The sequence below is a fragment of the Eublepharis macularius genome, chromosome 15, assembly GCF_028583425.1.
Source record: "Eublepharis macularius isolate TG4126 chromosome 15, MPM_Emac_v1.0, whole genome shotgun sequence".
Lineage (NCBI taxonomy): Eukaryota > Metazoa > Chordata > Lepidosauria > Squamata > Eublepharidae > Eublepharis > Eublepharis macularius.
Window position 1 is genome coordinate 12,864,596 of NC_072804.1, and position 23,648 is coordinate 12,888,243.

Below are 23,648 nucleotides of genomic sequence, written 5' to 3' on the forward strand. Positions count from 1 at the left end.
CGTTCCAAGTTTTTGTCAACGAACTTTCTCAGATCCCGTCTTTCCGCTGGGCTCATTGAGTATAGTTTGCCTTTTGGAAGCTTTTCCCCAGGGACTAGTTCGATAGCACAGTCTGCGTTTCGGTGGGTGGGGGAGCTCATTGGCTTCCTTGTCATCAAACACTACGTGGAGGTCTTGATACTCTAGGGGGATGGACTGCTCCTCCTCTTTCGTGAGTAATACAACCTCCAGCGGGGAGGGTGTCTCCTTCCCCCATACCTTTGCCCATGCATGCGTGGTGCATTTGTCTCCTTTAAAGATGATCATCCCCGTGGACCATTTAACGTGGGGGTCATGATCCTAGAGCAAGCGACTCCCCAGTACCAAGGGGTATTTTGCTACAATGCTGACTAAATAGGACCAGGCTTCCCAGTGCTTCCCCATCCCTGTTGGGACTGGCTCCGTCTTGTAGGGGGCAGGGCTCATACTGGACCCGTCCATTTGTTCGAATACTATCGGGTCCTTTAGTTCTTGGGTGTCTAAGCCGAGCCCGTTTACTAAGGCGGGTGACATAATGTCGCGTGAGCATCCTGAGTCTATTAGGGCTTGCACTCACACATGGGTTCCTCTCTTTGGGTTTACAAGTATTACAGGCATGAAAAGTATGGGCCCCCCTCCCTCACCTGGGGTAGGGTGAAATCCTTTGCAACCTGCCGTCGGGGCCAGCTTACGGCAGATCTGTCCCATTTCCCAGTAGTAGGTACATCTCCTCCTCCTTCTGGTCGAGGTTTTCCGCGTCACCCGGGAGCTGCTCTGCATCCAAGCCGGTTTCCGGCCTTCCGTGCTTGGGCGGTAGCTTGCGCTCAGTCTTCGGGGCTCATGGAATAAGAGGGGATCTCTGGCCTTGCCAGGCACGTGTCGTATTAAGGGGGCATTGTGCAGCAAAATGCCCAACGCCCCCGCATTGCAGACATAACCCTTGCCTCCAGCGGGTGTCCCGTAGCTCTTGGCCGGTTCCGGGGCCGCTGGACGGGGGTGCTCGGCCGTGACTATACCCGGGGGGGGGCTCCTTGCTCCCGTAAGCTGGTGCTGCTTTACTAACCGGACCACCTGCGTCCGGTTTTCAACCTCGCACGCCAACTGGATCCACCCCAAGAGGGTTGAGGGATCATCCTGCATCAGGGCTCGATCTAGTAGGTTGGTATTCATCCCATTCTGAAATAGTTCTATTTTTTACTTCCTCGTGATAGTCTGGGCACTTGGTGGCAAGTTGACGGAACTTGGTGTAGTCCCCCACGGATCGGGACCCCTGATGAATGGCTTGGAGCTTGGTTCGGGCCCTCTCCCCTTCCATCAGGTCTTCATATTGGGCTCTTAAGGCATCGATGAACGCTTGTAAGTCGTAGAGCTTGGGAGCTTCCATGTCGTGCAGGGTCACATACCATTCCGCTGCCACTCCCCCCAATCTGGACCCCAGATGGGTGACGTGGCTTTGCTCTGATGCGAACAGATGGCCACATTCATTGAAGAATTCCAGCACTTGCACAATGAAGTATCCCAGTTTCCTCGGGTCTCTATCGAAAGTGGCTTCCAGCCTTTTGGCAGCTCCATTCCCCTTGTACATCCAGCAGCACTGGCTGTGCTGCGCCCAGGGGTGCCAGAGGGGGTGCACGGGAGCACCGGGGGCTCCCTCACCTTCCCTGGGGGTTGTGGGGCATATTTCCGGGTCCCCGATCTCTACGGCCTCGTGGGGAGCCAGGGCACGTTGGACTCCCCAGGCGCTATCCACCCAGCCTTGGTTAGGCCTGTCACTGCTAGTAGGTCATAGTGCATCACTTGGACTTGTTCCATGAGGGCATCCAAACTGTTTCCCCCTTGCTGTTCTGTGCCCGCAGGTGGTTCTGGCGCTCTCTGCTCCGGAAACGCCGGTTCCCACTGTCGGAGCTCTTGCGATGGTGCCCAGCTCGTGCCGCTCAGGGGTTGGGACGGGGGGCTCCAGGCCTCCGGCATCTGAGCTCTTGCGCGGCCCGGGTGCCTCCATGCAATGGCCTGCCGCTTCGTCCCACAAGAACTCCTGGCTGCCGCTGGCTATCATTGGGCCCTCTGCTTCCACGGAGAGTTGGAACGTCTCCCAAGCATAATCTGCCCCGGCTGGGCCTTGGGGATGGCTGACAATTGGGGGTCCAGGCCACTGCTGAGCCCCGTTCCGGCGAAGTAGCACGCAAACAAAGTCCCACGGCATCGCTCCTTCTCCTCCCCCAGCCGCAGGGCCCACTGTCTCGGGGTGGGCAAGGTGGACCACGACAGGTGGGTGACCCCACTCTGGGGGATCGCCCCCAAATCTGCAGCAGTTCACCTGGCCATTGGCACCAGTTCCAGGGCCCAGGCCGGTTGAAGGGAAAGGTCCTCCGCATCCAACTCTCCCAGGTTGAGCGGCTCAGTCGATGGAACGCCAGTAGCCATCTCTCGGGTGCGGGGTCGGAGGTGAAATAGGAATCTTAACAATATGTCAGTCTATGGAAGACAGGATACGTTGAAGGTGACTCCCGACCCTTGCAGCAAGAAATCCAAGCTCTCTTGAGTAAATAGGTCTTTATTGAGATATCACAGGCTTCTCAGTACATATGTCCATAGGTTACACAGAAGCAATCAACGGCATCTGGCTGTACACAGGTCTCTTGTCAAGAGTGACGCATTGAGCACAGGATACATTATATCAACCCGTTCACATGTCCCCCCCCCCTCCGGCTCTTCTGGCCGAACACAATCAGTAGCGGGACGGAAGGAGCTGTCCCAAGGCCGCTGCAGCGAGCCATCCAAGATAAGGGGCTCGCTCGTCTCGGAATCTGGAAAGCAACAGGGAGCAGGCGCAAGAGGCTACTGCAACACATCATAAACTGAATAATAATATGGAAGGACAGTGGGCAACAGACCTGACAGAGGGCAAGGAGCTGTTCCAGAATAGGACCCGAAGCAACAGGCTTAAATTACATGCAGAAAGGTATGGGTTGGATATTAGGAAAAACTTTTTCTCGGTCAGAGTAGTTCAAAGGTGGAATCAACTGCCTAGGGAGGTGGTGAGCTCCCCTTCACTGGCAGTTTTCAAGAAGAGGCTGGATGAATATTTGTTAGAGAAGCTTTAGGCTCATCCTGCATTGGGCAGGGGGTTGGACTAGAAGGTCTGTATGGCCCCTTCCAACTCTGTGATTCTGTGAATTTCTGTGAAGAGGACCAACATCAAACCAGAGATTTACATCAAAACAGACCAAACCAAACTGAAACAACAGACACTGTTGCAACTTAGCCCAACCGAACCAGTGTCACTCACAGAAGCCAGGCAGACAAGGAGAGCATGGATTGGCCATTTATTCCCCCCTCCCTGCCTCACTCCCCCTCTCTCCTCCCTCTCCTCTCTTGGAAAGAAGTGGGAAAAACCAAGGAGCCAGCCAGAGTCTGAAGACTCATTTCTTAGATTTACTTGGATTTATCCAGGGGTCTGGATCTGGGTTTCTGGATCAGACCCTGGATTCTCTGATTTGATCCAGGGAAGCAGGATTTAGTTGGACTTGGAAAAAAATCTAGTTTTCTTCCTGAATCCTGGATCCAGTTCGCACACGCCTACACACGAACTCAGCCTAACCTACACCTCACAGGGCAGTTGAGAGGATAAAACAGAGGAGAGGAGACCAATGTAAGCCACTGTGGAGCCCAGTTGTGAAAAAGATGGGTATAAAGTAATTAAATATACCAGTCTTGGGAGTGCCATGCCAGTAACTGAGCAAACAAGCTTGACCGTCTGTCCGTAATGAATGTAGCCATCTCGAACAGTGAATTCTTCTCCTTCTGATTCATCATCATCCACTGCATGGAGAAGAAAAGTTTTAACATATCATGAAACCCACCAATAAGTTAAAAACCGAAAGTAGGTTTATTATGACATCATCCATTCACAAAGAATCAAGGAATTTTTTTTGACAGTTTACTTACGGAGATGAATATAAAAGGCCCCCCACTGCTGTGAGCTGGCGTGGAAGTTTCCTCCTTCTACGTGCAAGTATCTGGTGCTAACAGTTTGCGACCGGAGTCTATTAAATAGTGCCACTTTAGTCCCTGATGCAATGCACACTGGAAAAAAAAGGACTGATGTATTGGCTGGTAAACATGGCAGTCTTGCTCAAAATACATTAAAAGCAAACACATCTATAAATGGTTTATCGAAGCAACTCCATTAATCCATAAAGGATTTCTTAGGGAAAAAAACATTTGAAATGCTTTGGATATAAGCCTCAAAATGCACAGGTCATTCTTTAAAAAAAAATTCCCCACATGCATCAGCTGCTACTTGGGTGCATGGGCTTTAGTTACAGATTCACAAGACAGTTGCTGGCTATTAATACTCACAGTCTGCATTTTTCAGTGACTGTTTCTTCTTAGAAGGCTTGGAGATTACTTTGATCCGTTTACTGAGGAACACGCCGATATCGTCACTATTGCCATAGAACATTTTTACTGATAACATGAAGTGCTTTCTCTTGTCAGAGTCAGATATGTACAAGGTTTTTGCTGTGCAATAGTTCTGTGAAACAGAACAGACTGCTGTTTCTATTTCATTCCAAAGACAGACATTCAAGTTAAATATAGGTAAAACAGGTAAACAGTTTTTTTATTCACGGTCAATGACCAGCACCAAAAATATCAGTAAAGGGTACCACAAGAAAAAAAATAAAACATCGTAAAATCATTCACAATCCATCAATAAAATCATTCATAATACAGTAATATAAAATTTAAAATGCTTAATAGTCCAATAAAATCTAAGATCCATTCACATAGCCATTATCGTTTTCCTGATCCTAAAAGCAAGCCATCCAAATCAGGCCACCTGTTGAGTGATCTCAGGGTGCCTGTCTGAAAGAAAACGCCTGAGAGTACATAGCCTTTGGCTACAGGTAGGGGGTAAAGTCGAAGAGAAAGGGAGAGATTCATGAAGATCACTGTATGCCTTGCAATCAAATATGACATGTTCTAAAGATTCTATCCCTTCCTCACAGCAGGGACACATCCTTTCCTCATAACGGATTTTTAAAAACTTCCCTTCGAGGACAGCTGAGGGAAGAACATCCCATTGCATTAATGTAAACATTCTCCTATACTCATGGTTTGATCGGTTGAGAAGATAAGGCATAGGAGTTACCCTATTTGAGGGCTCTAAAAGGACTCGCCATTTCTCTATTCTGTTTAAGTCATGTTGCCTTGCAATATCTAGTATCCTCTATTTTGGCTTTCTCATAACCCATAGAGCACATGTATTGTTTTGAAAAACCAAATGGGGTAATTTCTTATCCAACGCCCTAAGCCATGGATCTAAAATTATTAGGCTTGTCAGCCCTTTGGATAAAAATACTAGTCTTAGCCAGCACAGAATCACTGCAATCCACAACCTTGCCCGTTTCAATTTGAATAAGTGCATTTGGGACACTATGCGGCACTTGTAGGATCGTTCTCAAGAATTTGGGTTGAAACGTATCCAGCTTCCTTAGATTTGAGGTGACATTAATAGGGGCCCTATAGGTAAACTGAGAGAGGGATTTAGCCTTGAATAATCTAAGAGCCACTGTCAGACATTTACCCCCTGTATGTCCAATAGAATTTTTGAATTGCCCCCAAACTCCTTTTGGCATCTAAGACAACAGAGTTTATATTAACAGTTTTTGAGCCATTTGCCTGGAAATGGACACCCAAATACTTAAAACATGAAACTTGTTCAATAGGGGTGGAGTTTAAAGACCAATAACAGGTTTTGGGGTCTTTTTTTTTTTGCTTTTGCAAAGGCCAATACTTTCATTTTAGAATGGTTGACCTCTAAATTGTTTTGTCAACTGCACTGGGCAAAAGAACTCATAGTTCTCCTAAGTCCAACTGGAGTCCTTGAAAGCAAAACAGCATCATCTGTGTATAGGAGCACCCCTATATGTTTGTCATCTAGCCTTGGGGGATGAAACTCAGGTGTATGTGTGTTACCAGGTCAATAATATAAAAGTTAAAAAGAAGAGGTGCAAGAAGACATCCTTGTTTGACCCCGTTAGTTCTAATGGGGTCTTTAAGATGCCCTGGGGTGTGTGTGTGCACCTGACCCATATAGATGTATAGTTGTACAATACTTGAATTAAAAATAGTGTCTGTCAATACTTGTGGCCCTTAGTTTGTCCCATAATATAACTCTAGAAACTGAGTCAAAGGCTGATTTCAGGTCCCCAAAAGCAGCAAAGAGTGACACACTTGAGTTGGAGGAATATTTTGCGATTAAATGATCTAACAGCATACATTGATCTAAGGTAGAATGGCCCTCTCTAAAGCCAGCCTGTTGTTCTGCTAAATAGGATTCGTTTTCCAGCCAATCTCTGAATTTCCATAAAAGGAAAGAGTTTGTTTACTATACTAAGCAAGCTGATTGGTCTGTAGTTATTAGGGTCATCTTTATTGCCTTTTTTGTAGAGAGGGATTATGACAGCTACTCCCCAATCCTTAGGGATTTTCCCAGATTGATCAATATGTGTCAATAGTGAAGCCAAAACAGGTGCCCACCACTCTGCGTTCTGTTTTATCAGCTCCGGGTTGGTTAGATCTATAGAGTCTTCCCAGATTTCAGAGTATCACTGAGCTGTTTCACCTCCTTGATATCCACGGAGGGCCAGATTGGTAAAGTATTAACATAATCAGGAACAGAATTTCTTATGGTTGTATCCTCATACAGGTTCTTATAGTAGTTCTCCCAGGTACCAGGTAAGATGGAATTATTTGTTATAGTTGGAGGACTACCTGGAAGTTCCAAAAACCAGTCTCCAAGATAAGGCTGAATTCTTCTCCCTTACTGCCTTGCTAAGTTCATCCCAAGGTGACCGGGACAGCTTCCTGTTTCTTCCTCCTAATGAGGTCTTTGTACTGGGCTTTTTTAGGCATTTCAAAGCCAGCAGGGGGTACTGCCTCTGAACTGACCCTGTATCTGGCGCAATTCACGTTAAGAGATTTCTTTGCATTTCTGCACTCTTTGCCAAACCAAGGTCTGTGATTACTTAACCCAAGTCTTGGAGGCCCAGTTCTAGAAATTTTCAATACCTTTTGAAGCTCCCCCAGGATTAGTTCATATTCTCGAAGACAAGAGTCTATATTATCTGCTGCCACTAGTCTGTAAGAGACGGCTTTTGCCATCTCTGATTGCAGGGTTTTGGCCAGAGTCCTTTCCAATAAGGTTTTCCATCTGGGTCGACAATATTTGTCGCCTTCTACAGTTCCTAGATAGGGATCAAAAGGTTTATCCACATGTAGATCAGCCTTCTGCATATCTGTTTTTAGCACAAGGGGTAGGTGGTCACTGTCACAATACAGAGACACCTCAAAAAACTCTATACGTTGGACCATATAATATGATAACATTCGATTTATATACCGCCCTTCAGGATGACTTAACACCCACTCAGAGCAGTTTACAAAGTATGTTATTATTATCCCCACAACAAAACACCCTGTGAGGTGGGTGGGACTGGGAGAGCTCCAGAGAGCCGTGACTAACCCAAGGTCACCCAGCTGGCTTCAAGTGGAGGAGTGAGGAATCAAACCCGGCTCTCCAAATTACAGCTCCATGCTCTTAACCACTACACCAAACTGGCTCTCAGTTCAGAGACCATAATATAATCAATAGTGCTCATCCAATCACCTGACCAGTATGTAAACTCGACAGAGTGGTCATTTGGAAGGGACCCATTCAGTACATAAAGATGAGTTCTACTTATTATTTGGTTTAACAGATGGCCCGCAAAGTTAACCTTTGAGTCTTTTGAGAGCTTATTTAGAAGAGCTATACTATTAACCTTAGAAGGACAATAATTGTTCTTAACACGTGAGCTCTGATAATCAGAGCCAATCTGAGCACTGAAATCCCCTCCCACAATAACATAGGCCACAGGATAAATTGATATTAAGTGCTGTAAATAAGATTCAAACCCAAGCAGAATTGCCTGGGTTTGCTCGTTAGTTCTAGCAGGGGGAAAGCAGACATTTATGATTAGCCAGTACATATCCTGAAACTGGAGTAGCAGAGCCATAGCGAACTGATCATAGTGTGGGAGCTCCACTATCGTCGTTTTCAATAAAATAGAGATTAGAATGCAGAGCCCTCCTTTAGCTCTGCCTTGCAGAGATGCCTCTGCTGGTAAAACAAATGGTTTGTAACCATTCAATGAAAGCTCCCCTGTACACCAAGTTTCCTGCCCAAGGATTGTCTCAAATTTACAAATAAAACCAATTGCATTCGTGACACTGGGAGATCTCTGTCTTTCGGTGCTACACCTCTGAAGGTGCCAGCCACAGCTGCTGGCGAAACGTCAGGAACTACAATGCCAAGACCACGGCTATGCAGCCCGGAAAACCCACAACAACCAATTGCATTCCCGCCTCTCAGTCTGCACAACCAGCCCCTTAGATTCCATGACAGCAGTGAAAGAACCTGGCCACTGGGGGGGGGGGCGTGCCTGTGCCTTGTGAAGGGCTGGCTTATCCAGTCATGCTATTGAAGACAGGGTATTCAAATCCTCCTCCACATCCAGAAAAAGGCATCCATTATTCCTGGGCGTCACCATTGGTGGAGAAGCTTTATTTTCCTCAATCTTATTATTCGCTACTAAGGAGTGATACCCTCCTAAATTGGACTCTTTTTGACTCCTAGATGGATCTTTCACAAGTAGGGGTGCTTTATCAATTGGTATTTTAAATGTTAAAAACAAATTGTCTGATAAAACAGTTGTTGTAGAGTTCTTTTTAGGAAGGGAGGTTACCAGCGCCTCTTGTGTCGGCAGGGAAGCTTTCGTTTCCAGTAATTTTGTTCTTAAGGCTTCCAGTCTATTTGTAATCCTCAGCTGGGCCCCTTGAGAAAGACTTTCAAAGGAACTTAAGAGGTCTGTCTCTATAAAACTTTCAAGTTGGGGAGCCTCTACTTCAGGCAATAAGCAATCCAATACCTCATCCACACTGATCAATTTAGGCCCCTCTTCCAAGTCAATCAAGTCCTGTTGTACCTCCTCTGTCCCTTCTTCTGAGGAATTACCTGCTGATTTACATACTGTTAAATATATGTAAACCTGTAACGTCTTGACAGTAGATTTGGGGGGTGAAATGAAGAAGAGGAATGTTTTCAGTAAGGGATATTAAAATTTTAAAAACGACTGGTTTCCTCTGTCTAACTTTCAGCATGACTCTACTGTGTAATTTATTTTTGTAGTCACACAAGAAAATTTAAAGTAAATTAATTCTGCAACCTTAAGCAGAATTGCTCCATGAAGTAACTCACCACAGGACTAAACTGGAAAAGCTCCTTCTCTTCGAGAACCACACTTGCACATCACAAAAATCATGAAACTCTTTAAAGAAGTAAAGGAATTTCTTTCCCTCAGGAGCTCGGCATATTTTTAAGCAATATGCACATTGGTGTTTTCGAAATGCTTATGAACAATATGTATGTGTCGCCTTACTGCCCGACAAACGGCCTTTAAGCAGCTCCCAAGAGACAAGATACAATAACAAGAAAGCTGTTTTATTTTATTTTTTTAAAGATGGATATCTTTTAAAAGTGGGAGGGGGGATGATCATGTAAAGTGCCCTCTGCTGTGGCTACTTGCTGCAGCTGCTGTCCTTTAAAGGTCCACCAGTGGCTATGCAGGAAAAAGCTCTGTGGAAATGGATCAAAACAGGGATTGTCTGGAAATGGTTTTTCCTTCCTTTCTTTATTAGCTCATTTGAACAAAAGTCTCAAGCTCAAAACTTATATACCAAACATATCCACAGTTTAAAACAATCTACAGCAGTACATGAATACAGACTCACTACAACAGCATCATCATTATAACGAAATGGCTTTTTAAACTGTCCCCCACTGCAGAACAATACAGCACAACAAGGCAGGGGCGTTGAAACAGTTTAGTGAGCCATTTCCAGCCATCCCTAATTGCTATACATCTACCACCAATACTCCAAAACCTTCTTCCTAAAGTCAGGGCATGCAGCTTTAGAAATGTGCGCTGAAATTTCAAATACTTTGGGGAAATGTATTCCTCTAGCTCTTCAAATAGCTTCATGGAATTATTGCTACTGATTTCCCTGTTGATAAACTAAGTTTCCTAAGGCCACAGGACAGCCAGTTCAACTACATTATTAACTGCAGTAAGAGAATTTGGAATGCCTTAGAAGTATCTGCATCTGGAATCCTTACTTTATCTGCTTATTTTATTTATTTATTCATAGCACGACTTTTCTACCCAGTGGGGATCCAAAGTGGATCACATTATCCTCTCCTCCTTTTTATCCTCACAACAACCCTGTGAAATAGGTCAGGCTGAGAATGCGTGACTGGCCCAAGTCAGTGTCCAGGACAAAGTGGGGATAAAAACCTGGTTCTCCCAGATCCTACTGTAGCGCTCTAACTACCACACCAAACAGACTCCCATATAATAGTTAGGCTCCTTTAAAAAAGTTTTAGGTGCTTCAGTGCTGGTATCTAGGGAAGTCAACAAGAGAAAATATGCATATTGTTCATATTATAAAGTCATCCCTCATTACTGTAAATTGGTGGCAATACACACAGCTGCCACTGAGCCTAGTGTAGTGGTTAAAGTATGAGATCAGGATCTGGGAGAACCAGGTGTAAATCCCTACACGGCCATTAAACTTGCTGTGTCATCTTGAGCTGGTCACAATTTTGTAGTCTAGCCTACCTCACAGGGCTGTTTTGAGGCTAAAAATGAGGACAGGGAAGCCACAGGCGGTGCTCCCAGCTCCTTGGAGGAAGAGTTGAGTGAATATGTACTAGAGCGATAAGGAATATTTTTACTGAGAGGGAGTCCAAGGTGGTGCAACAGCGTGACTTGCCCAGGGGCCCCTAGCTCAGCCGAGTACTCAGAGGCCCATTCTGAACCTCCCGACATAGTTTATCACTCTACTCCACCCCATAATTTAATACTTTTTACACCATTTTAAACAGCTTCTCAATCAACATACTCAAAAGTGACCCACAGGCAGTCTGCAGCTTGGCAGCCTGGTTGTGAGGCACCAGTTCTTAACTCACCTTTCCTTCCAGGTTCAACTGCTGCATTTCTTGGTCACTGTTCCCAATCCCAATAAAGGCACATGGTTGGGACTCTTGTTCAGAGCAGCCATCCCGCTCCATCTGTTCTTTTTTTTTCTTCCATCCACTACCCATAAGATAGACACACGGAGGGGGGCAAAAAAACCTAAGGTATAGATGAGGTGCATTAATAACAACAACAACATTTGATTTATATACCGCCCTTCAGGACAACTTAATGCCCACTCAGAGCGGTTTACAAAGTATGTCATTATTATACCCACAACAAAACACCCTGTGAGGTGGGTGGGGCTGAGAGAGCCCAAGGTCACCCAGCTGGCTACAAGCGGAGGAGTGGGGAATCAAACCCGGCTCTCCAGATTAGAGTCCCATGCTCTTAACCACTACACCAAACTGGCTCATTAGGATTGCATCTGCAGTAGGTGCCCTTTGTTAAGTGTTCTTTACTGTGTTGTGTATGTTAGGCACAAAATTAATGAAATCTGCATTCTGTGACCTATACTGATTATGAGAAATTAAACTGATTTGTAGCTTTGCCCTTCGCCAGGGCTAGTACTAAGAGTCGTGTTAAGTTAAACAAAGAGCACTAAAAAGGCACTGAAGCCCCCCTCTAGGTTTCCAGGATTTTACCATGCACTGAGCACATACTTTTACCACAACTTTAAGGTCTAAAAATCATTATTTTCAAGATGAGATACCGAGGATGCTGAACTGGATCCACCAAATCACATTCCCTGAGCAACGTGGCTGCAGAATTGCAGAACGTACATAGCCCTGGCATCAAAATATAACAAAATTATCAACACTGCTAAAGATTAGATATAAGTCTCAGACAAACCCCAAAGTTATGCATTTCTAAGTCGCATCATGTTCAGTGGAAGAAAGCCAAGCATGCGTTTGGTTCTCATTGAAACCTGAGGGGCTCAAAGTGCTTAACTTCAGTTGGATCATACCCACACCCTTAGCCAATCTTCTCAGAGTATTTTAGACATACCTTCCTAGATTAGGTATTCATAGTGTTTTATGAATGGTTATTGCATTCTACAGCAAACTGTAACTGCTTTGTAACAGAGAACTTTAGCCTGTAGGAAAAAGGGGAAGCTAGGAAATATTTTAAAAAGAGAATGAACTGATGAAGAGAAATGTAAGTGTAATAGCTGATAAAGCACATTTCTCCAGAAATTTCTCTACTGCCATTTTCTACCATGGCACTGCTAAAAATATGTGATAAAACAGGGTTGCACTTACCTTTAATTGTTGTTCATTGAGTGGTCTTCTGTGCAGGCATACATTGGAACTGAGCACGCACAGGCCAGCTAGGAGAAGATTTCCAGAGCTTTTTAGAAGACTGGGAGCACCCCTCCTCCCTTTGCCACTTTCCCACCAAAACCATTACATTGCCAGGAGGAGTGCTGCTATTTCCTCAGCTCTCCATGCCACTGCCAGAGACACCCCAGGAACTAAGGTTCCAGAGAGTTCACAGCAGGGCAGGAGGGAGGGATGTGCCTGCACAGAAGACCACTCAATGAACAACAGTTACAAGCAAGTGCAACCCTGTTTGCATCTTCATGGCTTCTGTGCAGTCTACATTGAGAGAGTAGCAAGCTCACTTACTGAAGGAGGTGGGTGTGAAGCTCTCAAAGCAAGACAGACTATGGAGGACCACCTTCCCAGCAGATGCTTAGCATCTCATTGACAGTCACCCAGAGGTGCTTTTCAAGAAGCTGGGAGCTCTCTAAAAGTGTCCCTGCCAAAGTACAAGCAGGAAAGCAGCGAGGAAAAAACGGCACTCTGGTGGTGACAGCCATGCTAGGTAAAGGACATTGAACAGTCATGCACTCAAGGGAGAGTGTGATAACCTCTACCACCCCACAAAGGAAGGGTTGTGTGAGAATACTGCCAGGACTCTCTTGGAGCCAGAAGGACTAATACAACCAATAGTGTTGTGAGACATGAGGACTGAAAGCCAACCCCTGGCAGGGAATCCTGGCCAGGGCATTGGACACATTAACATTGTGAAACTCTTATGAATGGGGACGGGTGGGGAATAGGTTAGAAACCCACCATGTTCTCATTCCATACTGTATACTGAAACTGAAGCACCAGGAAAGTGAAAAAAGTTAACCAGGGGTTATACCTCTACTTTAAATGTCTTTGGAGATCCAATAAGGAAGGGAAAAATTTACTCAATAGCACAAGAAGAAGGGTCAAAGTCCTACTATAGCTTCAGTAGAGAGTCGACTCTTATCCACTTAGAGGTGCAAGATATGGTAGTCAAAGAGCAGAAATAGCTACTCAGAAAAAAACTGAGACTACTGCTATAGTGCAAGAAAAGGAGCTGACCAAAACTGCTAAAGCTATCAGTGGAAGTGAAACCATAGCAGATCCACACCATAATGAAAACAGTAGAGCAGGTGTGATGGGGCCAAAAAGGACAGATAGTATGCGCCATAAATGAACCCTGTCAGGGCTTTTTTTCTGGGAAAAGAGGTGGTGGAACTCTCTATTATCACATGTGCACGTATACTGAAACTGAAGCACCAGGAAAGTGAAAAATGTGCACGTGAGAAGTGCGTGCTCCCGGAAATGCGTGATGACGTTACTCCCGGAAGTGACACCGCTTCCCAGTACCCAGCACAATGCATTACAACAAGATAAATGTTAGTAAGCTTGGAAAATCACACTATTATGAGAGGTTTTTTTCCTTTCTGTATCCTCTACAAAAAGTGAAATCTTCCATTCCCTTTCCCAAACATTTCATTTCTTTGGAATCATATTTTAAAATATGCAAGAAGGAAGGGGCCTCTAAAAATCCAAAACCCATCTCACAAATCTAAATTCTAACATTCCCTCTGACAGCGTAGAAAAAAAATTCTAAAACTCTTTCTCAAAATTCCACAGAGTCTGAAATTCCTAATCTAATTAATATTGAATTTTCAAATTATCAGAGAGGATTTTGCTTTACTGGAGCAATTCAAAATTTGATACCCAACTTTAGCTGCATTAGAGTTATACTTAGTTTAAAATGGCTTTTTTTTGTTGCTTGCCAACTCTACCTTATCAATGGCTAAGCTGCTGTAACATTGCGAAATGCTCATAAATATTCCAATGTCCCACACAAACAATATTCATAAAAACTTCCTTAACACTCATATGTCCACTGCAATTTCAGTGATGTTAATCAGCTGAGGGTGAGGAGAACAATTTGAGTTACAGCTATTAAGACATAATATTAAGACCTATATGCTGATGAATATATTGATGAAAGCCTTCTGTGACTTGGACACAGCTATCCATTCCTAGCATAAAACTGGAATAATCATAACTGATATTTTAACTAATACAAATAACCATAACTGATATATTTAACTAACACAGAACCAATCTGCTTTCAAAAGCTGTGGGAACCATGACAATGTCAACTTCAGTCAACAAAAGAATGAAAGCAACACACACACATGCACAGCCCCACCCACCCCTGAATGAAAATAAAACAGAATGAACTCAAAACAGCACACACATACAGAGAAATCCCTGAATGAAATGGAAAGCAGAATGAACTCAAAGCAGTTAAACCCTCCTCTGCAAAGCTGACCCCAGCAGCTCTGCTTACACTTGCTGTCTGTCTGTCTCTCTCACGAATGAAAAAAGCAGAATGAACTCAAAGCAGCTAAAGCCTCCTCTGCAAAGCCGACCCCAGCAGCTCTGCTTGCATTCAGTTCCCATGTAACTCCTGGGGGTTCGCACCAGAATGTCAACGGACTCTAAAGGGCAGGAAGCTTCTCTATAATAACCAGTGACCAAGTCTGAATAATCACTTCTGCCAAAACCTGTTTCATAGTGCCTTGTACTGAACAGATCTCTAATAAAGTCTTCTTCAACCAATGCACCTGAGTGCTTGCTGTGAGGGGTTTGGGGGTCTAACTGCCAAGGACTGACATTGTCCCATGCCTACCCCCTCCCTCTCACCAGAGATTTGCTGAGCGTGGTGGCTCAAGGGAAATTTTTTTCTAAACTGGACTTAAAAGATACTTTTAAGGATACGGGAGGTGGACGAATGGAAAACTGCTTTTAATACCCCTTTGGGGCAATTTGAGTACCGGGTAATGCCTTTTGGTTTACAAGGGGCTCCAAGTGTGTTTATGAATGTAATTAATGACATTTTGCATAAATACCTGTACAAAGGGGTGGTGGTTTTTCTTGATGACATCTTGATTTATTCACAAAATTATGAAGCGCATACCCCAACATGAAAGCCAAAGGGAGGAGGTGATAGACACGTTCTCACCAGCCCAGTTAGGAGGGGTGGTGATCACCCGCAGCCAAACAAAGGCGTGCATGTCTGATCTCCCTGACTGGGAGAGAAAAGTTAAAGAGGAAGTGGAAAAGGAGGGGGAAGCTGTGCCCAAAGCCAACTTGAAAGAAGGGGAAAGCGGCAACTGGTACAGAAACGGTAAATTGTATATTCCAGCCAGCCTAAGAGGTGAAGTGTTGAAACAATGTAATGATTCTAAATTGGCTGGGCATTTTGGATATTTGAAAACTTTGCATTTGGTGCAGAGACAGTTTTGGTGGCCAAACATGTGAAAAGACATTTCTCAATATGTGTCTGCTTGCCCAGCGTGTATAATGGGGAAACCCAGAGGAGGGAACCCCCCCAGACTGTTACAGCCACTAGAAACCCCCTCTAGACCATGGGCTGTGGTCTCTATGGACTTTATCACTGACCTACCCCCTTGAAGGAGAACACAGTAGTTCTAGTGGTAGTTGATTTATTTTCCAAGCAAGCCCTGCGCTACTATCCCCACAGCAAAGAAACTGGCCACCTTTTTCATGCAGCACGTGGTCAGACTACACTCTTTCCCAGAGAAGGTAATATCTGACAGGGGATCACAGTTCGTTGCCAGCTTCTGGCGGGAGCTACTCAAAGGACTTAGCTCCGCTCATCATCCAGAGGCTGATGGTCAAACAAAGAACTAACCAAGTGTTAGAACAATTCCTAAGATGCTATGTCAATTATCAGCAAGATAATTGGACTGATTTCTTGTCGTTTGCAGAATATGCTTATAACAACGCCATGTACAGTTCCACAGGTGCCTCTCCATTTATGGTAGTCCAAGGCTATGAAGGCAAAGCTATGCCATTTGCTCAAACCCCAAAATCTCAGCAACCAGGAGATTTGGGGGAGTGGTGGACTAAGTTAACGACCCAGTGGGAGGTCATTAAAAAGACTTTGAGAAAAGCCAAAGAGGATTACATAAAGTATGCTGACAGAAAATGTTCTGTTCCGTGGGAGCTGAAAGCAGGAGATTATGTGTACATCACCACACAACACTAAAGGGTGGAGCAACCTAGTAAAAATCTTTGATGGAAATTTTTGGGACCATTTAAAGTGAAAAAATTGACTAATGAAGTGACTGTAGAGGTGCAGCTACCAAAGAACTTGAGAAATGTCCACCCAGTATTCCACTTCAGCCTCTTAAAGAAAGTTCCCCTCCTGACAAGTGGTATCCAGAGCGTGGTGCCCCTCGCCCCACCCTGGTGGATGGACATGTGCATCATGAGCTAGATGACATTCTAGACGAAAATAAAGCATGGAAAACTTTACTTGGTTCGTTGGAAATATTTTGCTGAAGGATACAGAGAGTGGGTGGAGAGTTCACACATGAAGGCTCCCAGACTCATTAATAAGTTTCACAGACTCTACCCTGACAAACTTGGCCCGGTTTGAGGGAGGCTGATCTTGGGGGGGGGGGGCAGTATGTCAGGTATGCCTCCTGCATACCTGCCATTAATATGTTTTACTCTGTTCATGAACTGTATTCTGTATTGTTCATCTAAGAGAGTGTAAAAGGTATCCAAATGTATTCACAGATGTACCCTGCTGGTGGGAGGAGGGGGTGCCCAGTGACATTTATCTGTAAGAAGGAATGCTCTTTCACTTCAACAGCAAGTGTCCTTGAAGCCGTGCTGGGAGCGCGGAGCATTTGTATCTCGTTCTCAGAGACCGCTATGAATCATTCTGTAACATGTCTAGTCTAAACTTATCAGTTCCCATATAACTCATGGGGGTTCGCGCCAGAATGTCAACAGACTCTAAAGGGCAGGAAGCTTCTCTATAATAACCAGTGACCAAGTCTGAATAATCACTTCTGCCAATACCTGTTTCATAGTGCCTTGTACTGAATAGATCTCTAATAAAGTCTTCTTCAACCAATGCACCTGAGTGCTTGCTCTGAGGGACTTAGGGGTCTAACTGCCAAGGATTAGCAGCAGCTAAAGCCTCCTCTCCAAAGCCAACCTCAGCAGCTATGCTTACACTCTCTCTATCTCTCTCTCTCACGAATGAAAAAAGCAGAATGCCACTCAAAGCAGCTTACCCTCCTCTGCAGAGCCCTGCTGGGCCCCAGCTCACTCTCTCTCTCTCTCTCTCTCTCGCGCACACACACACACACACACACACACACATAGATGAATGGGAAAAAAGCAGAATGAACTCAAAGCAGCTAAGTGTCCTCTGCAGAGCCTGCAGGGCTGAAGAAAGAAGGAATCACATGGGCAGATTCTAGAACTTCCAGAACAGTGTTCTAGAGTGTTCCCCCTCAAAAAAAGTCCTGAACCTTGTGCTGCTAGCAGAACAATCTGCATAGCAAAAAACAGCCAGGAGATAAAACATAACAACTAGAGGTGGGCACGGTCTGGAAAACTGACCGAAATTTGACACGGTCCAGCCCGGTTCGTGAACCCATGGTTCGTGGCACTCACCTTTTTCACGAACTTTGGTCTGTTTGGGCCAGTCCGTTGGTCCGTGGTCCACAAGTCCAGACATCCTGGCTCCAATCTATCAATTCCCTAGGCAACGGAGGGGACGTCCGCAGACCTTCTGCAGCTCTTAAAAACTTGATAGGCAGCTCTGCCAGAGAGCTCCATTCTGCTCTATGTGAGCAAGGAGGAAGAATTAATTCCTGCGGCAACGGAGGACTGGATGTTCTGCAGCCATGGGAACACCAATCTTAGCCCTCAAAACCTTTTGATAGGCTGGCTCTGCCTGCCAACCAGAGAGCTCCCATTCAGCTCTATGCGAGCAAGGAGGAAAAACAGTGTTGCATTTACCTGTACCAGTTGTTCATCGAGGTCTTCCGTGCAGGCACACATTGGACTGTGCACATACAGGCCTGCTGATTTCGGAGGATTTTTAAGTTCTACTACCACTAGGGGGTGCCCCTGCCTCCCAGCATGCATGCATGGCTGCTTTCCTGCCAAAACGGCCCTAGAGGAGGTGGGGGCTCCCCTTTGCTACCCTCAGTCCTCTTTCGCAGCTGTGCTCTCCAAGTAAAAGAGTCTTAGCGGGGAAGGAGGAAGGGTATGTGTGCCTGCACGGAAGACCTCGATGAACAACAGTTACAGGTAAGTGCAACACTGTTTTTCATCGTCTGTGTTCCTGTGCAGTCCCACATGGGAGATTAACAAGCTATTTACCTGGGTGGTGGACACCGTTGTCCTTCACAGGAAGATCGACTGGAGCACTGCCATGCCCACTGCAGCCTCTTTCTTATCTAGGACGTCCAGTGCATAATGCTTGACAAATGTATCCACAGATGACCACATGGCTGCTCTACAGATATCCTGGATCGGGATCCCTCTGAGTAGGTCTGCCAATGATGCCTGCGACCTAGTGGAATGTGCATGCACTTCCAGAGGGCAAGGTAGGTCAGCATTTTTATAACACAGTCCAGTTGCTTGCACCACCCACCATGCTATGGTCTGAGCATTTGCCCTTTTCCCTTTATTGGGACCAGCGAAGCACACAAGGAGTTGGGAATCCACAGATTTAGTGCGGTCCAGATAAAATAGGAGTGCCCTCCGTACATCTAGGGTATGTAATGCCCTTTCAGCTTCATCAGCTTACTTATTGAAAAACACAGGTAACACCACTTCCTGCGATACATGAAATTTTGATACAACTTTGGGCAGGAAGTCTAATTACATCCTCAAAACAACCTTCTCCTGATGATTTTTTAGGAATGAGGGCTCAATGCTCAATGCTGCTAATTCACTCACCCTTCTCGCTGAGGTGACCACCAAGAGAAGGGCAACTTTCATAGCTAGAAACCTGAGGTGACAGGATGCCAACGGTTCAAATAGCTTTGCCATTAATTTTGTTAGGACTAATTGGAACGACCACTGTGGTATTATTCGTGTTACCGGTGGGAACATATTATTCAGTCCCTTCAAGAACATTTTTGATGTAAAGTGGGGGAAAAACATTTTTATTGTCTACTGGTGCATGAAACATTGATATGGTTGCCAAATACACCTTTACTGATGAATTTGACAGGCCCTTTTGTTTTAACACCCATAAGTATTCAAGAAAGACAGTGCAGTCTGTTGCTCTCAAGTTCCGTTCTTCTGCCCATGACCTAAATTTGTCCCACTTTAAACCGTAAGACTGCTTGGTAGACAGCCTCCTGGCATTCAGTATAACTTGAGTGACGTTTTCTGAGAGTGTTCCTATCCCAGAATTAGTCAGGCTGTTAGCTGCAGCCCCTTTCCATGACAATAGGTCCAGTTCCTTGGGAAATCAATATTTGTCTCGCCAGCCACCTGAGGCCATGGAACCACAGTTGGTGTGGCCCATGTGGGGCTATCAACATTGCCTTCGTGCCTTCTGCTTGGAATTTGCTGATGACCTTGGCCAGTAAGGGAATAGGCGGGAATGCGTAGTGGAACCAACCTGACCAGGACAACTGGAAGGCATCCCCTAGGGATCCTAACCCATGACCTCCCCTTGAGCAGAAGAGGTCTGCTTTTCGATTCTCTCTTGTAGCAAACAAATCTATGTCAGGAAAACCCCCATTGATCCCCACTACATTTATGTATGAGTCCTTTATCACTCATTCGTGAGGGTTTTTGTCTAGCCTGCTGAGGCGACCTGCTACGATATTTTCCATCCCTGGGATGTGTACTGCATTCAACAGTACAGAGTTTTCTATTGTCTAGGTCCATATTCATATGGCCTCCCTGCAAAAACTCCTTAATGTTGGGCCCCCGTTTTTTTATATAGAACATTGCTGTCAAATTGTCTGAGAGTATCAATACTGACTTCCCTCTTATGACATCTGAAAATGATGTTAAGGCATTGTGAATTGCTTTCAATTCCAGGAGGTTTATGTGGGACTCCCTATCATATCCATCCCATAGGCCATGTGCCTGTAGGTCCCCACATTGGGTCCTCCAGCCTGAGTTGGAGGCATCAGTAGTGACAGACATGTCTGTTGATGTGTGACCAAATTGAACCCCCGACATCAAGTGAGCGGTCAATAACCACCATTCTAGAAATCTGATTACCTTCCTGGTTACAGAGAGTTTTCTTTCTTGAGAGTCTCTCTCCTTATGAAAAACCGATAGGAACCACATTTGTAGTTCCTCTCATCTTGAGTATGGCATATGGAACCACTGCTGTAGTCGATGCCATAAACCCCAAGAGATGGTCTTGGCATTGTAGTTCCTGTCGTTTCGCCAGCCGCTGTGGCTGGCATCTTCAGAGGTGTAGCACCAAAAGACAGAGATCTCTCAGACCTGAGAGATCTCTGTCTTTTGGTGCTACACCTCTGAAGATGCCAGCCACAGCGGCTGGCGAAACGTCAGGAACTACAATGCCAAGACCATGGCAATACAGCCCGGAAAGCCCACAACAACCATCATTCTCCGGCCGTGAAAGCCTTCGACAATACAACCCCAAGAGAGTCTGTATTTTTCTTGCAGTCTAGAAATGAAGGCATTTAAACACCCTAACTAACCCCATTAACTTTTCCATCCATTCTGTAGTAAGAAGGCTCTATGTTACCATCAAGGATTGCACCTATGAATTGTACTCGTCTAGCTGGGGTCAGCTTTGACTTCTTTTGGTACACAAATAAACTTAATTCAAGACAGCTACGCAAAGTTAACTGCACTTGTATTGTCGAAGGCTTTCACGGCCGGAGAACGATGGTTGTTGTGGGTTTTCCGGGCTGTATTGCCGTGGTCTTGGCATTGTAGTTCCTGACGTTTCGCCAGCAGCTGTGGCTGGCATCTTCAGAGGTGTAGCACCAAAAGACAGAGATCTCTCAGTGTCACAGTGTGGAAAAGATGTTGGCAGGTCATTTGTATCTACTCAGGAGGGGTGGGGTTGAGCTGAGTCATCCTGTAAGAGTTTCCCAGGGTGTGGAATGCTAATGGCGGGAGGCTTCACTGTATCCTGAGGAGGTTCTTTTGCATATGGATTGGTGCTTGATGTGCTAATCTTCTCTGCAGGGCTATTGTCGAGTATAGAGTGTTTTGTTAGCCTGGTGTTTTTCAGAACTGGAAACCATGCTCTGTATTCAGACCCGCCCGAAAAATACAACAGATGCTACGATCAGCAAAAGACAGTAGAGACCCCCTCACCTCTGCAGGAGTATACCGTATACCCTGCAGCTGTGGACAAGTTTACATCGGGACCACAAAGCGTAGCATCCAGACAAGAATAAAAGAACATGAAAGACACTGCAGACTTGGACAACCTGAAAAATCAGCAGTGGCTGAACATAGCCTAACTCAAACAGGGCACAGTATCTTATTCCAGGACACCAAAATACTGGACAACACTTCCAACTACTTTGTCAGACTGCACAGGGAAGCCATTGAAATTCACAAGCATAAGCAAAACTTCAACAGGAAAGAAGAAACCTTAAGAATGAACAGAGCATGGTTTCCAGTTCTGAAAAACACCAGGCTAACAAAACACTCTATACTCAACAATAGCCCTGCAGAGAAGATTAGCACATCAAGCACCAATCCATATGCAAAAGAACCTCCTCAGGATACAGTGAAGCCTCCCGCCATTAGCATTCCACACCCTGGGAAACTCTTACAGGATGACTCAGCTCAACCCCACCCCTCCTGAGTAGATACAAATGACCTGCCAACATCTTTTCCACACTGTGACACTGAGAGATCTCTGTCTTTTGGTGCTACACCTCTGAAGATGCCAGCCACAGCTGCTGGCGAAACGTCAGGAACTACAATGCCAAGATCACGGCAATACAGCCCGGAAAACCCACAACAACCATTAACTGCACTTGTCTAATGACATCCTCCTCAGAATGGCTATAAATTAACCAATCGTCTAGGTAGGGATAAATGCAACACCCCAGGATTATAACCACTGGGCTATAACCACTGCTACGCACTGTCAGGATCTAATACATTGTGGGTTCCTTAGACAGAGTTACGCCATGTTTAATCTGTAGTTGCTAGCCTTTTTCTCCCTCCAGGTCCAGGTGTTATTTTGACTGTGCTTTCCATGGGAGAGAATACCCTTATCTGTTTCTACAGCCAGAGACCTTGACGGTCCAAGCCTTCCCACAGCAAAGTTCCCATCACCCTGGAGGATGGGGGGGAGGCTGGGAGTGCAGGTTTTGATGTATCACCAGTTTCGTTTTCTTCTCTCATTCTCAACAATGTATGTGTTCAGCCAAGATCTTTTCTAGGCCTTGGAATACGGATACTTGTGTCAGAACCTAGTCTTTCAATAAACCTTTTGAAATCAAGAATTGTGCTTCTTGCAGAAGGGGGAGACGAACTCTAGATAATAGGGATTCCATAGTCTGACATTTTGTTGAGAATCACAGCTTTTACTCCCCCGACCCCTCACCCAGGGAGAATGGATACCAGTGAGAACCTGATTGATCCGTCTGTGCCTGGACAGGAGGGTGCCGGGACTAAAGAATTGCCTGCCAGTGGTACTGGGCAGGACAGAGCGATCCTTGAAGGAGCTCGACCAAAAACAAGTGGGGTCTGTGGAAGTGAACAGCTAATATCATTGCCAACTCCTCGGCAGTGGGGTTCCAGACCCCGGGAAACCAGGGAGAGGTGAGCTGGCACCATGTTTTCCCACTCGATGATCGATCTCAGTAGGACCGTCGGGTTGATGGAGCAGGGAGCAATGGGAGGACCTGTTTGGGAAACGGGTCGCCTATCCACACTCTCAGACCAGCTCCCAACCGTGGTACAGATGGGATGCGGAGGCCAGGCATCTGGTAAAGGATGTCCACCAGGGGGGAGGCCAGCGGGCCTCAGAACTGGGAGACTGCGCGTAATGAACTCTTAAGTTGGGATTACACCGATGTGAGCTCAACTGGAACTTGGGACATGGGCGCAGGAGCCCAAGCCGCAGACCCACGTTGGAACCGATTACAAAATCAAGCCCATGTGGTGCAGTATGGAATACTTGAAGACACGGGAATGGCTAAGGGCTGGTTGGCGAGTGCTGCAGAAGAGGAACAAAGCCCCAGGGAGACAATGGGGGTGACTTTGGCCGGTGAAGATTGGGTGCCGGAGGTTTCAGGTGATTCCATGAAAGAAGCAGATAGACAGCAGCGCGACTGGGAGGAGACCCTGCTCCTGCCGGATCAGATGGTGCCGGCCGAGGAGGAGGAGAAGGAGTATGGTACTCCTACCCATTACCGGCAGCTGGAAGGCCGGTTGGATGCAATGGAAGGGGACTTGGTTC

The 23,648-nt window shown here is 45.7% G+C and overlaps 1 protein-coding gene across 1 annotated transcript in view; it reads right to left on the bottom strand.

Annotated features, from left to right (window-relative positions):
• RBPJ (recombination signal binding protein for immunoglobulin kappa J region) overlaps positions 1-23,648 on the bottom strand; it is a 103,578-nt gene that overhangs the window by 27,690 nt on the left and 52,240 nt on the right. The window contains exons 4-7 of the mRNA XM_054999184.1: positions 11,093-11,258; positions 4,381-4,555; positions 3,967-4,104; positions 3,728-3,840 (exon numbers count right to left, since the gene is read on the bottom strand). Coding sequence (XP_054855159.1) covers positions 3,728-3,840; positions 3,967-4,104; positions 4,381-4,555; positions 11,093-11,258 — 592 coding nt within the window. The remainder of the gene's footprint in view (positions 1-3,727; positions 3,841-3,966; positions 4,105-4,380; positions 4,556-11,092; positions 11,259-23,648) is intronic.